The sequence below is a fragment of the Pseudorca crassidens genome, chromosome 1 (genome assembly GCF_039906515.1).
Source record: "Pseudorca crassidens isolate mPseCra1 chromosome 1, mPseCra1.hap1, whole genome shotgun sequence".
NCBI lineage: Eukaryota > Metazoa > Chordata > Mammalia > Artiodactyla > Delphinidae > Pseudorca > Pseudorca crassidens.
Window position 1 is genome coordinate 67,205,745 of NC_090296.1, and position 20,023 is coordinate 67,225,767.

Sequence of the window (20,023 nt, forward strand, 5' to 3'; positions counted from 1 at the left end):
CCTCTCCATAACTCTTTTCATCTTATAAAACTGAAATTCTATACCTATCAAACAATAACTCCTCATTTCCCCCTCCCCCAAGCTCCTGGCAACTACCATTCTACTTTCTGTCTTTATGAAGTTGACTACTCTAAGTACCTCATATAAGGGAAATCATACAGTATTTCTCTTTTTGTGACTGGCTTTATTTCACTTAGCATAACATCCTCATGGTTCATCCATGTTGCAGCCTATGTCAGAATTACCTTTTTAAGACTGAATAATACTACATTGTATGTATATACCACATTTTGTTTAACTATTCATCCACTGATAGACACGTGGGTAGCTTCCACATTTTAGCTACTGTGAAGAATGCTGCTATAAACATGGGTGTACAAAATCTATCCAATCTTGATGAACAAGATGTCATTTCAATACATTACCCTGTATAAATGCATACCACATAGACAAAATCTAGAATAGAAGTCCAAAAGGAAAGTGAAAAAGATGCCTTATTTCATCTCTTTTTTCTTTTGGTAGTGTGTCTAATTTCTCTTCTCTCTTGCTAGCCTCACCAAATCTAGACCATCAAAACTTTTCATGCCTCTTAGTATAATTTCATTATTAATGACCTCTTGCCTTTTCCCATGGAGTTCCCAATTCACAGATGAATATTCCCCAAATCTTCCACCTTCAAAAGTCATTTTACATCCTGCTTTCACCGAACTACTTTCCTTTTTAAATGCTTTACTTTCCTGTTAACCCAAAAAGAAAAAAAATGGGGGGGGAGGAAGCAGCATATGTTTTATTAAAATATTCCTGTAACTATGAATCAGCAATGATGGGTTCTATTTTAAAATGCAAAAATTTCAGAGACTACATAAGTAAAAATAGAATATTATAAATAAAATTGCAAGCTATCTCCCCTCACAATACCTAACAGTAGTAAGCTTCTTTTAATTTTTCTCATCTGAGAGAAGATATTGAAAATGTGCTGATAATGTTGAGAAACATTAAAAATGATCAAAAGATTAGGAAATAAGAAAAAAAACAAACATTTTTTCCAGTCTGGGACTAGACTGGAAAAGATAATATGAAGTACAAATAGCCTTAAAAGATATAGCCACATTACAAATGTACCGTCCTATTAATCTACACATCTTAAGGGCAGCCCTCTGATATAACTCAAAAAGTGAAGGAGGCATAAAAGGACACCAGTCTTGTCGTGGGGCAGGTGCTAATCAGAAACTCAAAGATATAAGGACTATTTGACATATACACAGATACATCCGGTCAACACCATTTGCTGCCATCCTGTGAAAGAAAACAAAAATTAACAGGCAATAGCTACTAAAATACACTTAGTTGTTCTGTAGATAAATAAAGCATTCTTCAATGACTTCATCTGCTGCAGCCCCTGGCTAAGACGGTTTGCAGCAGAGCAAGTAGAACTCCAAAAAGAGGCTGCCTATTCTTCAGCTCAGGACTGTCAAAGAAAAAAGGAAAAGGGTTTTACCATACTAAAAAGGTATTTAGTTCAGCCTATTCAGTGACCTGTGCAAGAAACAATAAGCCAAGCAAAGGATGGACTTTTGTCTTGATAAAGTAGGGTGATAGGATTCTTCAAAGAACATAGATCTCATCTCTGAGATATTTTAAAGATAAAAGTGCCTAAAGCCAGAACAAACCAAAACAACTTTTTAAGGATCCTTCAACCCTGATTTACACTTTGCCTTAATATTCTAGGTATAAAAGAGGTTGTAAACAAAATCCAGGAAGCCAGCAAGAAAAAAGTCATTTCTATAACACTGTGATTATGGAATACATCCCAGAATCTTTCCCAAAGATAATCAGAGGAACTGTAGCGTCAGATGAAACCCAAGGGTCCACAAGACAATGACCAGAAGAAGCAAATTATAAATGAGAAGCTTTGGGAGCTCCAACCACTGGATCAGAATTTAATCATCTATGTCAATAACTTCAGTAAACCCCTAACTCTCTGCCTTGGAAGGAAACAAGGTAATTTCAGGAATGAGTAGAATTCACTCTCATTCTTTATGCGCTTAAATTATCTTAAAGAAATCTTAGTCACTTCCTGGTAGTTCTTACCGGAGACAAGTGCTATTATTAAAGGTCATTTGCCCAAGCTGATTTTCCACATTTTCTCTGTCTCATAAGCCCATACACACATTCAATCCTAAACTTGGAAAATGCTTAATACCTTAGGACAGAGAGAGCAGAATACTGTGACATGAGTGCAAAATTTCTAGCCCACAACAAAAGAAAAGTGAATCCTACTCAAAAAAAAGTCTCATAGTCAATCATTAATGATCACTGTGTCATCCTCAATAAAATTACTTGACATTTCAATTTTAGTAACCTCTCTCCACAGGCCTTAACATTTTCCTACTTTATTAGCTAAGTACACTAAAAGACATTCTTTAGTAAAACTAAGTAGTAAAAAATTCACAAGAATTCTGAAGGTGATTTATCATCACAAAACTGTGAAAGAAAGCAGATTCCTACCAGTAAAAGTCACTTGAGAAAACTTAGTGAAAAATCCTCAACAAAAAAGAATAGTACATTAATGAATTAACAATACATTTCTGTGTGCAACCACCATTTAATATTCACTCGCAATTTCAGTTTAAAATCTTACTAGTCAATAATTTCTAGGACTGTACTTTGGCTATACTGTAATATGAAATCTGCATATTATGTTATTTAGAAAGTTAAAAAAGAGAAAAATGACTGGTATTTGTTCTTTAAAAAAAAAAGTTAATCCACACTTAGATGATAATTTCTCAAACTACACATGGATTTTATTCTAAATTCCATTAGGTTCCCAAAGCAACTGTTCACTTGCAGCCACTATAATGTCAACCTGTTGAGGTTTCTGTACAATACTCTTTCTACAAACTGGCTAGACTTTCCATTACCATAATTTTGCATACTAACATAGACAAAACACTATTGTCATTTTAAGCTGATAGAAATATTCCCAACCTAAGAAATCCAAAACTATTACAAACTTAAATTTTTCTTCAATTACTGAATTCACTTCTCTAGAATCATATGTAAAATTTCACTTGGTAATCAGGCTAAAATATCGTAAGTACAAGAAGTGTGGTTTCTCTATAGTCTCCTCAAAAAGAAAAAATATATAAGAGAATGAATCTGTCAACCTTAACATGGAGTTTTAAAATGAACAAGTTGACCAAAACTACATTACCATATGTCTGCTTAAATAATGAAGACAAAAAGACAATCCTGAAGTCCCACTGCCCCTATGGTTGTCTAGCTAAGTCCAGGAACAGAGGAACATTTATAAAGCTAAGATTCTGCTCACCCATTCTATTTCTGCAAAATCTGAACTGCTGAAAACAAATCTTTTTTCTTATTGTTAATTAGATAATTCCACGGTGCATTGTGTTTTCTATAATAGAGAGTAATACAGGATAAATTAACTTGACAAAAATGTAAAAATGTCAAAATGATGCCAATTAGTATAATGGTGGCTGGTTTATCTAAGATTCAAAAACCAATTTAAAAGATGGGCTTTCAAGAATCCACATTCTTTTAAGTGAATGCCTTAATCGTTCAGTTTATTTCTTAGGGGACTTAAGATCAGCTTGTCAACACACAAAAAAGTATTATTTTCAGGCTTTCCAAGATTTCCAGTAGCTCATTTTTACCAGAAAGCCTATTTAATGGCAGCCAATTTGCAAACATCAAATTTAAGATTACAGCTTCTGTAAAACAAGAAGAAAGACATCAAAGTTCACTTCAAGTATTTACATTGGCATAGACTGAACAGACTGCTTAAGAAAAAACTGACACCAAGGGCTCCATTTTGCTATCACTCATGTGCTACATGCACTAGTTTTCACATTACTTTAATCAAGAGATAGATATAACAAGTCTATCATTTAAAGTACACAAATTCATTACTCCTTTATGTAAGTTTGACATTTTGGCTCACGGCACATATTTGCAAACTAAGTATACACTCCACTAAAAGGGCAAAGAACAAAGAAACTAGAATAACTTAGCTTCCTTAAGTTTATATTATAACGAAACAAGAAAACAACTAAGTGGGTGCTTGTAATGTAGGACTGCTAGGGTCAATTTTATCATCACTAGAGCCTCAAGTTTCCTTCAAAGTGATAGGGAGAATCCTTATTATCTGATAAATGGTTATTCAGAACTTAACATAACTGATTTCAACAACTACAGCACAAACAAAAGCACCTTAAATAGCAGACAATGTCTAATTACCTAACTTTTAATGACAATGATAAAAAAAAAAAACTTCTATTAGGTACACAGAAAATCCAATAAATACCCTGCATTAAATACAGGCATTTCGTCCTAGATTCATGGACAATAAAAGGTCTAATAAGAAACAAAAGAAATTATTCAATTTTATACTCTTACTATAATTAGAAATAAATTTTAATAAACTAATTTCACTGAAAACTATTTTTCAAGAAGAGTTACCAGTTGTTCCAATTTTTCATTTTTTCATCATAGAATTTCCTTGTTCTTAAAGCTTTATATTTAATAGCTTTGTAAGAAAATATAACAAGATTATTAAATAATCTTGTAATATTAAAGATTTACTCAAAATATTAAAGATTTAGTATATTAATATTAAATAATATAAATATTAATTTATATTAATATTAAATATATATAATTATATATATATTTAGTTTTTTATATATTTTATATAATATATATATTTATATATATTAAATATACATAAAATATTAAATTATATAAAATATATACATATATATTAAATATATAAATAAATATAAAATAATATATTATTTACTATGTTAATTATAAATAATATTAATATTAAATAAATATTAAAGATTTACTCAAAAAATTACTCTGTCCTATTGATGGCAGTGAAGACTGGGGAGAGAAATTAAAGTTCTATGGTTTTTTCAAAAACACTTTAAGACAAATATAACAAATATCTGATTAGAGAAAATAATTTTCAGCTCTTCTAACACAAATATATTAGATACTTTCTATTCAAATACCCCCATACATTCACACATTTTTATATACAGAGAGGATGATGAGCTGACTCTGACCACTTGTGGTGTGCCAAGCACTGTGCTTTGAATGCACTACACTTACGGCAACTCTGTAATTGAGCGATTATGTACAGCAATTCTGTCTGGTAAGTACAATTGTTAACGCTATGTACACATGGGGGTGTTGAGGCACGAAGAGGTTGAACAATTCATTCAAAGCGACACAGTTAATCAGTGACAGAGTTAGAATTTAAACCCAGACAGTCTGGCCCCGCATCTGATTTCATAATTATATTATAGCGTGTATAAGGTACACATGGTGCATGACACAATGCCTGACACTCCGCAGGCACTAAACAGAAGTGTAACTGTTGTCATACTGCTTCTCTCTTCTTCACTTACTCTGTGATAATTCTGGATCTCCTTTCAGATTCATCATCTTCGGAATAGAAGGGCCATACACATCCACATCTAGCAAACCAACGGCCTTTGACTGTAAGAAAACAGAATTTACCGTCAGACTTTTCCCCACCCTTCATCAAAGATAAAGTGCATAGAAACAGCAGGTCTGACTACAGAAAAGACAATTTGCAAAATACTCCAAAATCATAACATAAACTTTCAAAGCAACAGTAAGGTAAAAGAACATAAACTGCTCAGGGTAAATATCGTTTGTTGGTTTACTAATCTCTTCTAGATAACTGACTAAAGAAATCCACTGCATCCACTTTAAACATTGTGGTTCAGATCTCCCATACACTCACAAACAGACTAAAACCTTTTGATCTGAAAACTAACAAACTACTTGCACACAATGTTAAAATAATGGTTTACAACAGCAAACATAACCCCAGCAAGAAGGAGCACTAACTTTTGGAAAGACCATCTAACACACCAAAGAATACAAAATGAAGGGAAAAAGCATAGAAACAAGACCATAATTAAAGCAAGTGAGAAATGCTGATGCAAATCTGGCATGGAAATGCTAACGAGGATGGCAGCAGACATAGTACAGAGACAACCTCTTACGTGCCAGTCACTGTTAAAAACCCGAAGTCTTCCAGAGAATTCATAAACAACTAAAACTGTTTTCCTTGATGATCCACCCAGCTGCCCAAGGGCAGAATATCCCGACTGGTCTCTTCACTAGCTGACAGTTCATCAGCAGGTTAACAAAGAAAGACAAACAAAATTCACTATTTCCAAATATGTCTTTTTTTCTTCTCCCCCCACCACCCCCTGCTCTTTCTTCTTTCACAGATTAAATCAATGCTATTGTTTTTTCTCATATACAAGCAAACAGAATGCTAATACTAACTATATGCCTTTGAGTTATGTTTCCCCAAGACATACAACTCTCCGCCCTCTCTCCCTGTATCCTGGCAAGATAAAACTCTTAATCTCTCAAAAAAAATTTTTTTTAACTAAACAATCTCTCATCTTCCACGTTATCTACCTATTTCCAGACACAAAGTCACTTGTTAAACCCCACTGTCTGGTTCCTATAAATAGACAAAACAAGGTACATTCAAATTTATGTCCCTAACTTTACAGTGACTCAAACTGCAATTCTAAGAAAATCATTTAATGTCCCTGTGTGACTCACAGAGGATTGGGATTAATATCTCCCTCTACCAAAAATCTCAGCTTACTGTAAAATAAATGAGAAAGGAGGAAGGACACATTACCTTTAATGGAATGGTGATATATAAAATTTGGGTTTAATACTTAAAAAAAAATCATTTGTAGTGTTAGTTTCCAGCTTTCTCATCAAAAGTAGGTATAATACCACCTTACAGGGTTGCTATGAGGAGTCAATGAGAAATGTAAATAAAATCCTTACCAGAGTGCCTGGCACCCCAGAGGAATTCAAGTGGTGGGGAGATATAATCAGGGAAAGTCTAGGTGTCTATTTGGGTGATTTAGGATGGCATGTTTTTAGAGATTCTGATTTGTCCACAGAGCTGGCTGTGGAAGCCTAGTGTTTCCAGTTTCTTAATATAACATTGCTGATTAATTTCCCTCCATCCTTTTCTTCCTCCCTCCTTTCCTGTGTCCCTCTTTCCCTTTCTCTTTCCTCTCTTCCTACTGATCTTCATACCCTTCTCTCCTCTGTTTCCTTTCTGATGTATCTAAGCACTGGAACTAAATTTAGGTCAGTCAGTAGCTTTAAAAAGGTAGGAACATTCATTGAGAAATTCTCACTGATTTTAACTCCTTTTTAAACCACAAACAAAAGAATTAAGTTGAATTAAAAATAGAATTAAATTCACTACAGATAAAAGCATTTTCAAATGAGGGGGCCTAAAACCTTAAGAAATGTGGATAATTGTTAACTATTATCTATGGGTCTGCTAATGCTATAACTAACACCTCTTTTCCATATGTTTTCTTGTGACACCTACAAAATTAATGCAACCATAAAATAATAATAATGCAAACAAAAAATATTCTAAGATTCTTTTTCCTTGCTCTCATTTATATTAATGTTGTTTTAGAATAACTTGAAAGGGTTAGGTCTCAGTTTTCAAATTAATCTTCTAAAAATACCTGTCAAGTAAATTTAAATTTATGTTTTCATGAAACAAGAAAACAACTAAGTGAGTGCTTGCAGTGTAAGACTGCTAGGGTCAATTTTATCATCACTAGATCTTCAAGTTTCCTTCAAAATGTTAGGGAGAATTTAGCTATCATCTACCTGTCCTGTCTTCTAGAAGAAAACCATGCTTGTCTAAAAGTGAGTCCTTGGCATCATGGGGTAAGACAAAACTGAAGATCTGCCCTAAAATTTGCTGTGGTAGGAATGGATTTTACATATACCTACATAGCTGCTAATACACATTATCACATAAGAATAAAGAGGGCAGGGAGGGAGATCACAACATGATAGAGTTCCTCTTTTTTCCTGGAGAATGGAACTAAGAATAATGGAAAATCCTCTATGTGTTAGGTTCTCTGCATACTCTCTACAAGTCTCTGCTGACCAACTAAATTTAGTACCAATGCTTACATATACCAAAAAGGAAACAGAGGAGAGAAAGGTATTGAGACAGGAAGGAAAGGGGGCAGGGCACAACCATTAAAAGAATTACACAACCATTAAGAAGAAAAGGATATGACCAAAACTGACTAGAACCTACTAGGCCCAAGATAGCAGAAGATTTGACTTCCAGTATATCTTGAGCCTCATTATGCACTCATTGTAATATATTAGCATATGCTAAATGACACACCCACAGGTGCCATGAGAGTTCCCAGGCCAATTGTAAAAGGTCAAAAAGTAGGTGGTGTCCCAATTCCTGGAAATTAGAATATTCCTCCCACTCATTAGCATATAAAATTACCCAGCCCATAAAAACTAACCACCCACCACAGCCCAGCACCACTCACTTTTCAAGAGGACTCCATGTCCTGCGGCCATCTTTCACCTTCTAAGATGGAGTGTGTCTCTCTCTAAATAAACCTGCTTTCATTTTACTATGGCTCGTTTGCTCTTGAACTTTTTCCTGCACAAAGTCAAGGACTCTCACTTGGTGGCCCAGCCCAGGTACCCACCCAAGAGCTGGGACATGACCAAGCTCTCACACCCCATTTTTCCTGCAACATACAAAGGTCAGCAGGAGGAGGGGAAAGAGAAAGGGAAAGAGGGACACAGGAAAGGAGGGAGGAAGAAAAGGATGGAGGGAAGTTAATCAGCAATGTTATATTAAGAACCTGGATACACTAGGCTTCCACAGCCAGCTCTGTGGACAAATCAGAATCTCTAAAAACATGCCATCCTGAATCACCCAAATAGACACCTAGACTTTCCCTGATTATATCTCCCCACCACTTAAATTCCTCCGGGATGCCAGGCACTCTGGTAAGGATTTTATTTACATTTCTCATTGACTCCTCATAGCAACCCTGTAAGGTGGTATTATACCTACTTTTGATGAGAAAGCTGGAAACTAACACTCAAAATGATTTCAAGTTTTCTTTCTTAGAATGAAGCAGAATGGAAAATTAAACACAAAAATACCAAGCACATAAACCTCCACCATAACTTGAACATGATCTGTCTACAAAAGACTTAGATAAAAAGCAAGAGTCAGCATGATTCTCCCTAAAGGGCCAAATAATAGGAAATATTTTGAGAGGACCTTCAAAATGGCAGAGGAGTAAGACGTGGAGATCACCTATCTCCTCAAAAATACATCAGAAATACATCTACATGTGGAACAACTCCTACAGAACACCTACTGAACACTGGCAGAAGACCTCAGACCTCCCAAAAGGCAAGAAACTCCCCCACGTACCTGGGTAGAGCAAAAGTAAAAAGAAAAAACAGACAAAAGAATAGGGACGGGACCTGCACCAGTGGGAGGGAGCCGTGAAGGAGGAAACGTTTCCACACACTAGGAAGCCCCTTCGCAGGCGGAGACTGAGGGTGGCGGAGGGGGGGAGCTTCGAGGCTGCGGAGGAGAGCACAGCAACAGGGTTGTGGAGGGCAAAGCGGAGAGATTCCCGCACAGAGGAGTGGTGCCGACCAGCACTCACCAGCCCAAGAGGCTTGTCTGCTCACCCGCCAGGGCGGGCAGGGGCTGGGAGCTGAGACTCCGGCTTTGGAGGTTGGATCACAGGGAGAGGACTGGGGTTGGCTGCGTGAAAACAGCCTGAAGGGGGCTAGTGAGCCACAGCTAGCCGGGAGGGAGTCTGGGAAAAAGTCTGGAGCTGCCAGCGAGGCAAGAGACCATTGTTTCGGGGTGCCGAAGAGAGGGGAATCAGAGCACCGCCTAAACGAGCTCCAGAGACAGGCGCAAGCCGCGGCTATCAGCGCGTACCCCAGAGACGGGCATGAGACACTAAAGCAGCTGCTGCCGCCACCAAGAAGCCTGTGTGCAAGCACAGGTCACTATCCACACCTCCCCTCCCAGGAGCCCATGCAGCCCGCCACTGCCAGGGTCCCGTGATCCAGGGACAACTTCCCCGGTAGAATACACGGCGCATCTCAGGCTGGCGCAATGTCACACCAGCTTCTGCTGGCGCGGCAGGCTCACCCCACATTCTGTACCCCTTCCTCCCCTAGACCTGAGTGAGCCAGAGCCCTCTAATCAGCTGCTACTTTAACCCGGTCCTATCTGGGTGGGAACAGATGTCCCTCAGGTGACCTACATGCAGAGGCGGGTCCAAATCCAAACCTGAACCCCAGGAGCTGTGCAAACAAAGAAGAGAAAGGGAAATCTCTCCCAGCAGCCTCAGAAGCAACGGATTAAATCTCCACAATCAACTTTATGTACCCTGCATCTGTGGAATACCTGAATAGACGACGAATCATCCCAGAATTGAGGCAGTGGACTTTGGGAGCAACTGTAGACTTGGGGTTTGCTGTATGTGACTGCCTAGTTTCTGATTTATATGGTTATCCTAGTTTAGTTTTTAGCACTTGTTATCACTCATGGATTTCTTTATTGGTTTGGTTGCTCTCTTCTTTTTTTAACTACTTTTTTTAATTGTTTTATTTTAATAATTTTTTTTATATTTTTATTTTAATAACTTTATTTTATTTTATTTTATTTTTCTTTCTTTCTTTTATTTCTCCCTTTTCTTCTGAGCTGTGTGGCTGACAGGGTCTTGGTGCTCCGGCCAGGTGTCAGGCCTGAGCCTTGCAGGTGAGAGAGCCGAGTTCAGGACACCAGACCACCACAGACCTCCTGGCCCCATGTAATTATCAATCGGTGAAAGCTCTCCCAGAGATCTCTGTCTCAACACTAAGACCCAGCTCCACTCAATGACCAGCAAGCTCCAGTGCTGGACACCCTATGCCAAACAACTAGCAAGATAGAAACACAACCCCACCCATTAGCAGAGAGGCTGCCTAAAATCATAATAAGGTCACAGACACCCCAAAACACACCACCAGATGTGGTCCTGCCCACCAGAAAGACAAGATCCAGCCTCATCCACCAGAACACAGGCACCAGTCCCCTCTACCAGGAAGTCTACACAACCCACTGAACCAACCTTACCCACTGGGGGCACACACCAAAAACAACGGGAACTGCGAACCTGCAGCCTGCGAAAAGGAGACCCCAAACACAGTAAGTTAAGCAAAATGAGAAGACAGAGAAATATGCAGCAGCTGAAGGAGCATGATAAAAACCCACCAGACCAAACAAATGAAGAGGAAATAGGCAGTCTACCTGAAAAAGAATTCCGAGTAATGATAGTAAAGATGATCCAAAATCTTGGAAAACAAGACAAAAAGACAACCCTCAGAATGGGAGAAAATATTTTCAAACGAAGCAACTGACAAAGGATTAATCTCCAAAATATACAAGCAGCTCATGTGCTGAATATCAAAAAAACAAACAACCCAATCCAAAAATGGGCAGAAGACCTAAATAGACATTTCTCCAAAGAAGACATACAGATGGCCAACAAACACATGAAAGGATGCTCAACATCACTAATCATTAGAGAAATGCAAATCAAAACTACAGTGAGGTATCACCTCACACCAGTCAGAATGGCCAGCATCAAAAAATCTACAAACAGTAAATGCTGGAGAGGGTGTGGAGAAAAGGGAACCCGCTTGCACTGTTGGTGGGAATGTAAATTGATACAGCCACTATGGAGACCAGTATGGAGGTTCCTTAAAAACTAAAAATAGAACTACCAAATGATCCAGCAATCCCACTACTGGGCATATACCCTGAGGAAAACATAATGTAAAAAGAGTCATGTACCACAATGTTCACTGCAGCTCTATTTACAATAGCCAGGACGTGGAAACAACTTAACTGTCCACTGACAGATGAATGGATAAAGAAGATGTGGCACATATATACAATGGAATATTACTCAGCCATAAAAAGAAACGAAATTGAGTTATTTGTAGTGAGGTGGATGGACCTAGAGTCTGTCATACAGAGTGAGGTAAGTCAGAAAGAGAAAAACAAATACCGTATGTTAACACATATATATGGAATCTAAAAAAAAAAAAAAAAAAGTGGTTCTGATGAACCTGGGGGCAGGACAGAAATAAAGACACAGACGTAAAGACAGACTTCAGGATACACGGAGTGGGAAGGGTAAGCTAGGACAGAGTGAGAGAGTGGCATTGACATATACACACTACTAAATGTAAAACAGATAGCTAGTGGGAAGCAGCCACATAGCACAGGGAGATCAGCTCAGTGCTCTGTGAGCACCTAGAGGGGTGGGATAGGGAGGGAGGGAGGAAGATGCAAGAGGGAGGGGATATGGGGATATATGTATACATATAGCTGATTCACTTTGTTATACAGCAGCAACTAACACAACAATGTAAAGCACTTATACTCCAATAAAGATGTCAAATAAAAAGAAAAAGGAAATATTTTAAGCCTTGTGGATCATTTGATCTGCAACTATTCAACACTGCTGTTGTATCACCAAAGCAGCCATAGACAACATGTAGATGAATGACCATGGCTATGTTCCAATAAAACTTTATTTACAAATACAGGCAGGATTTAGTCCACAGGTCATAGTTTGCCAACGCTGATTTAGAAAATAAGCTTTTCCATGACAAAGTTATTCAATCACCCAACAATGTAATTTTTGTAAAGCCAAGAGCAGACAGGACACAATCATCTCTTTTAGTGTCAGAGGAGCTACCTCAGTAAAGATCTACTTCCTCATCCTTAATTGGCTAGTTTTCAAAAATAATAAAGAGCACACTTTTCAGGCTGTTTCACTGGAACTAAGTTAGCATGCCTTGCTTTAATTTTATATATTGTGAATAAAATCAGTGTCCATTAAGTAGAAACACCAAACCCTGTATTAATTAAAGAATACTGTACTTTGATTTGGCACAGCTACTGACTGATAAAATTACCACAATTACAAAAGCAGCCTACACATATTTTCAAGTCTAGAATTCAGTAATGTTCAAAAGATGCCAAATAAACCTCATTTGTTTTTCATAATTTACTCCATTGTTTTTAAATCGGCTCCTTTTTTTTTTTTTTTTTTTTGCGGTATGTTGGCCTCTCACTGTTGTGGCCTCTACCGCTGCGGAGCACAGGCTCTGGACACGCAGGCCCAGCAGCCATGGCTCACAGGCCCAGCCGCTCTGCGGGATGTGGGATCCTCCTGGACCGGGGCACGAACCCGCGTCCCCTGCATCAGCAGACGGACTCCCAACCACTGCACCACCAGAGAAGCCCATAGGCTCCTATTTTAAGTGTATAAACAGTTTCTCAATTTAAACTTTCAAACACTTTTATACTGTAGGAAAATAAATGAGCAAGGTAGAGGCTATAAATAAACATATGCAGCTGGGTGTCCAACTAACTAAGTTTTGTGAATCCTTTCCAATTTATTTCACCTAAAATAATTATATTTAGTCAAGAAAACTCCAATCAGGGTTTTCCTTATCATTAATTTCAGCCAGGCCCAAAAGAATAATCACCACAAAAGCCTCACCAAATACACAACAGATAAAGAAAATGATTATTAGCAAATATAACTATACATGTACTATTGTAAAGTAGGATTGCCATCTTTAATGTCACCATAAACTTAACCTAATGTGTTGGTATGCTTTTTTCTGACTCTCCTGCAGTATGCAAAGTCTAACAGATGACAAAAACAAGACAGATCAAACCCCAACACACTAGATTTCGGGATTTGTTTCTTTATAATTCATAATACCCTGTGAGACCTGTAAAAGGTGGCAGAATTATTCAGAGTGATTATACTGTTTCATTACCACTGCATGAAAGCTGCAATTTGAGAGCCTACAAGTCCTATTTTTTGTGTGTTGGATTTCAAAGGCACTGACAAGAGTTTTGATACTGCTTTGTTCTTCCAACAGAATATACACTAAAGAAGATTGTAAAGCTTCATGATGTTCTTTTTATCCATGTCATGTGCTAATAGAACCCATCAAAACAACGTCTTAGAGTGGCCCACCCCAACGTTTGTAAGTAAACATTCATTTAAGATTAAGACCTGGATCTGGGGTAAGATGTCGGAAGAGTAAGAGGCGGAGATCACCTTCCTCCCCACAGATACATCAGAAATACATCTACATGTGGAACAACTACAGAACACCTACTGAACGCTGGCAGAAGACCTCAGACCTCACAAAAGGCAAGAAACTCCCCACATACCTGGGTAAGGCAAAAGAAAAAAGAATAAACAGAGACAAAAGAATAGGGACGGGACCTGCACCAGTGGGAGGGAGCTGTGAAGGAGGAAAGGTTTCCACACACTAGAAGCCCTTTCGCGGGCGAAGACTGTGGGTGGCGGAGAGGGGGAGCTTCGGCGCCGCGGACGAGAGCACAGCAACAGGGAGGCGGAGGGCAAAGCGGGGAGATTTCCGCACAGAGGAGCAGTGCCGACCAGCACTCACCAGCCCGAAGGGCTTGTCTGCTCACCCGCAGGAGAGGGCGGGGGCTGGGAGCTGAGGCTCGGGCTTCAGTCGGAGCGCAGGGAGAGGACTGGCGGCTGGCGGCGTGAACACAGCCTGAAGGGGTTAGTGCACCACGGCTAGCTGGGAGGGAATCCGGGGAAAAGTCTGGACCTGCCGAAGAGGCAAGAGACTTTTTCTTCCCTCTGTTTCCGGGTGCTCGAGGAGAGGAGATTAAGAGCGCTGCTTAAATGAGCTCCAAAGACCGGCGCGAGCTGCGGCTATCAACACGGAACCCAGAGACAGGCATGGGGCGCTAATAAGGCTGCTGCTGCCGCCACCAAGAAGCCTGTGTGCGAGCACAGGTCACTATCCACACCTCCCTCCAGGGAGCCTGTGCAGCCTGCCACTGCCAGGGTCCCGAGATCCAAGGACAACTTCCCCGGGAGAACGCACGGCGCGCCTCAGGCTGGTGCAACGTCACGCCGGCCTCTGCCACTGCAGGCTCGCCCCGCACAACGTGCCCTTCCCTCCCCCCGGCCTGAGTGAGCCGGAGCCCCCAAATCAGTAGCTCCTTTAACCCCGTCCTGTCTGAGCAAAGAACAGACGCCTTCCAGCGACCTACACATGGAGGCGGGGCCAAATCCAAAGCTGAAACCCGGGAGCTGTGCGAACAAAGAAGAGAAAGGGAAATCTCTCCCAGCAGCCTCAGGAGCAGCGGATTAAATCTCCACAATCAACCTGATGTACCCTGCATCTGTGGAAAACCTGAATAGACAATGAATCATCCCAAATTGAGGAGGTGGACTTTGAGAGCAAGATTTATTATTTTTTCCCCTTTTCCTCTTTTTGTGAGTATGTATGTGTATGCTTCTGTGTGAGATTTTGTCTGTATAGCTTTGCTTTCACCATTTGTCCTTGGGTTCTATCCGTCCGTTTTTTTTTGTTTTTTTTACTTTTTAAAATAATGTTTTTCTTAATAATTATTTTTTTATTTTAATAACTTTATTTTATTTTGCCTTACTTTATTTTCTTTTATCCTATTTCATTATTTCTTTCTACATTTTCTCCCTTTTATTCTGAGCTGTGTGGATGAAAGGCTCTTGGTGCTGCAGCCAGAAGTCAGTGCTGTGCCTCTGAGGTAGGAGAGCCAAGTTCAGGACACTGGTCCACAAGAGGCCTCCCAACTCCACATAATATCAAACGGTGAAAATCTCGCAGAGATCTCCATCTCAACACCAACACCCAGCTTATCTCGACGACTAGCAAGCTACAGTGCTGGCCACCCTATGCCAAACAACTAGCAAGACAGGAACACAACCCCACCCATTAGCAGAGAGGTTGCCTAAAATCATTAGTCCACAGACACCCCAAAACACACCACCAGACATGGACCTGCCCACCAGAAAGACAAGATCCAGCCTCATCCACCACAACACAGGCACTAGTCCCCTCCACCAGGAAGCCTACACAACCCACTGAACCAACTTTAGACACTGGGGACAGACACCAAAAACAACGGAAACTACAAACCTGCAGCCTGCAAAAAGGAGACCCCAAACACAGCAAGATAAGCAAAATGAGAAGACAGAAAAACACACAGCACATGAAGGAGCAAGATAAAAACCCACCAGACCTAACAAATGAAGAGGAAATAGGCAGTCTACCTGAAAAAGAATTCAGAATAATGATACTAAAGATGATCCAAAATCTTGGAAATAGAATAGACAAAATGCAAGAAACATTTAACAAGGACCTAGAAGAAATAAAGATGAAACAAGCAACGATGAACAACACAATAAATGAAATTAAAAATATTCTAGAAGGGATCAATAGCAGAATAACTGAGGCAGAAGAATGAACAAGTGACCTGGAAGATAAAATAGTGGAAATAACTACTGCAAAGCAGAATAAAGAAAATAGAAGGAAAAGAACTGAGGACAGTCTCAGAGACCTCTGGGAAACATTAAATGCACCAACATTTGAATTATAGGGGCCCCAGAAGAAGAAGAGAAAAAGAAAGGGACTGAGAAAATATTTGAAGAGATTATAGTTGAAAAATTCCCTAATATGGGAAAGGAAATAGTTAATCAAGTCCAGGAAGCACAGAGAGTCCCATGGAGGATAAATCCATGGAGAAACATGCCAAGACATGTATTAATCAAATTATCAAAAATTAAATACAAAGAAAAAATATTAAAAGTAACAAGGGAAAAACAACAAACCACCTACAAGGGAATCCCCATAAGGTTAACAGCTGATCTTTCAACAGAAACTCTGCAAGCCAGAAGGGAGTGGCAGGACATATTTAAAGTGATGAAAGGGAAAAACCTACAACCAAGATTACTCTACCCAGCAAGTATCTCATTCAGATTCAACAGAGAAATTAAAGCTTTATAGACAAGCAAAAGCTAAAAGAATGCAGCACCACCAAATAAGCTGTACAACAAATGCTAAAGGAACTTCTCTAGGCAGGAAACACAAGAGAAGGAAAATACCTACTATAACAAACCCTAAACAATTAAGAAAATGGTCATAGGAACATACATATCGATAATTACCTTAAATGTAAATGGATTAAATGCTCCCACCAAAAGACACAGACTGGCTGAATGGATACAAAAACAAGGCCTGTATATATGCTGTCTACAAGAGACCAACTTCAGACCTAGGGACACCTACAAACTGAAAGTGAGGGGATGCAAAAAGATATTCCATGCAAATGGAAATCAAAAGAAAGCTGGAGGAGCTATTCTCGTATCAGACAAAATAGACCTCAAATAAAGACTACTACAAGAGACAAAGAAGGACACTATGTAATGATCAAGGGACAATCCAAGAAGAAGATATAAGAATTGGAAATATTTATGCACCCAACATAGGAGAACCTCTATACATAAGGCAAATGCTAACCACCATAAAAGGGGAAATTGACAGTAACACAAACACCACTTTCACCAATGGAAAGATCATGCAAAATGAAAATAAATAAGGAAACACAAGCCTTAAATGATACATTAAACAAGATGGACTTAATTGATATTTATAGGACATTCCATCCAAAAACAACAGAATACACATTCTTCTCAAGTGCTCATGGAACATTCTCCAGGATAGATCATATCTTGGGTCACAAATCAAGCCTTGGTAAATTTAAGAAAATTGAAATCGTATCAAGCATCTTTTCCAACCACAACGCTATGAGACTAGATATCAGTCACAGGAAAAAACACAAACACATGGAGGCTAAACAATACACTACTTAATAACCAAGAAATCGCTGAAGAAATCATAGAGGAAATCAAAAAATACCTAGAAACACATGAAAATGGAGACAGGACAACCCAAAACCTATGGGATGCAGCGAAAGCAGTTCTAAGAGGGAAGTTTATAGCAATACAATCCTATCTTAAGAAACAGGAAACATCTCAAATAAACAACCTAACCTTGCACCTAAAGCAATTAGAGAAAGAAGAACAAAAAAAAAACCAAAGTTAGCAGAAGGAAAGAAATCATAAAGATGAGATCAGAAATAAATGAAAAAGAAATGAAGGAAACGATAGCAAAGATCAATAAAACTAAAAGCTGGTTCTTTGAGAAGATAAACAAAATGAATAAACCATTAGCCAGACTCATCAAGAAAAAAAGGGAGAAGACTCAAATCAATAGAATTAGAAATGAAAAAGGAGAAGTAACAACTCACACAGCAGAAATACAAAAGATCATGAGAGATTACTGCAAGCAACTCTATGCTAATAAAATGGACAACCTGGAAGAAATGGACCAATTCTTAGAAATGCACAAACTGCCAAGAGTGAATCAGGAAGAAATAGAAAATATAAACAGACCAATCACAAGCACTGAAATTGAAACTGTGATTAAAAATCTGCCAATAGGGCTTCCCTGGTGGCGCAGTGGTTGAGAGTCCGCCTGCCAATGTAGGGGACATGGGTTCATGCCCCGGTCCAGGAGGATCCCACATGCCACGGAGCGCCTGGGCCCGTGAGCCATGGCCGCTGAGCCTGCGCGTCCGGAGCCTGAGCTCCGCAACGGGAGAGGCCACAACAGTGAGAGGCCTGCGTACCGCAAAAAAAATAAGTAAGAAATAAAAAGTTCTTAAAATCTTCCAACAAACAAAAGCCCAGGACCAGATGGCTTCATACGCGAATTCTATAAAACATTTAGAGAACAGCTAACACCTGTCCTTCTCAAACTCTTCCAAAATATAGCAGAGGGAGGAAAACTCATTCTACGAGGCCACCATCACCCTGATACCAAAACCAGACAAGGATGTCACAAGGAAAGAGAGCTACAGGCCAATATCACTGATGAACATAGATGCAAAAATCCTCAGCAAAATACTAGCAAACAGAATCCAACAGCACATTAAATCGATCATACACCATGATCAAGTGGGGTTTATTCCAGGAATGCAAGGATTCTTCAATATACGCAAATCAATCAATGTGATACACCGTATTAACAAATTGACAGAGAAGAACCATATGGTCATCTCAATAGATGCAGAAAAAGCTTTTGACAAAATTCAACACCATTTATAATAAAAACCCTCCAAAAAGTAGGCATAGAGGGAACTTTCCTCAACATAATAAAGGCCATATATGACAAACCCGCAGACAACATCGTCCTCAATGGCAAAAAACTGAAAGCATTTCTATTAAGATCAGGAACAAGACAAGGTTGCCCACTCTCACGACTGTTATGCAACATAGTTTTGGAAGTCTTAGCCACAGCAATCAGAGAAGAAAAGGAAATAAAAGGAATCCAGGGCTTCCCTGGCGGCACAGTGTTTGAGAGTCCGCCTGCTGATGCAGGGGACATGGGTTCATGCCCTGGTCCGGGAAGACCCCACATGCCACGGAGCGGCTGGGCCCATGAGCCATGGCCGCTGAGCTTGCGCATCCGGTGCCTGTGCTCCGCGACGGGAGAGGCCACAACAGTGAGAGGCCCGCGTACCACAAAAAAAAAAAAAAAGGAATCCAAATCGGAAAAGAAGTAGTAAAGCTTTCACTGTTTGCAGATGACATGATACTATACATAGAGAATCCTAAAGATGCTACCAGAAAACTACTAATCAATGCATTTGGTAAAGTAGCAGGATACAAACAATGCACAGAAATCTCTGGCATTCCTACACACTAATGATGAAAAATCTGAAAGTGAAATCAAGAAAACACTCTCATTTACCATTGCAATAAAAAGAACAAAATATCTATGAATAAACCTACCTACGGAGACAAAAGACCTGTATGCAGAAAACTATAAGACACTGATGAAAGAAATTAAAGATGATACAAATAGATGGAGAGATATACCATGTTCTTGGATTGGAAGAATCAACATTGTGAAAATGACTCTATTACCCAAAGCAATCTACAGATTCAATGCAATCCCTATCAAACTACCACTGGCATTTTTCACAGAACTAGAACAAAGAATTTCGCAATTTGTATGGAAACACAAAAGACCCCGAATAGCCAAAGCAATCTTGAGAACGAAAAACGGAGCTGGAGGAATCAGGCTCCCTGACTTCAGACTATACTACAAAGCTACAGTAATCAAGACAGTATGGTACTGGCACAAAAAA

At 39.2% G+C, this 20,023-nt stretch overlaps 1 protein-coding gene across 6 annotated transcripts in view; it reads right to left on the reverse strand.

Moving 5' to 3' along the window:
* NUBPL (NUBP iron-sulfur cluster assembly factor, mitochondrial) overlaps positions 1 to 20,023 on the reverse strand; it is a 333,446-nt gene that overhangs the window by 184,826 nt on the left and 128,597 nt on the right. For all 6 annotated transcript variants that reach the window (XM_067738373.1, XM_067738386.1, XM_067738380.1 and 3 more), the window contains one exon: positions 5,439 to 5,529. In XM_067738373.1, coding sequence (XP_067594474.1) covers positions 5,439 to 5,529 — 91 coding nt within the window. The remainder of the gene's footprint in view (positions 1 to 5,438; positions 5,530 to 20,023) is intronic.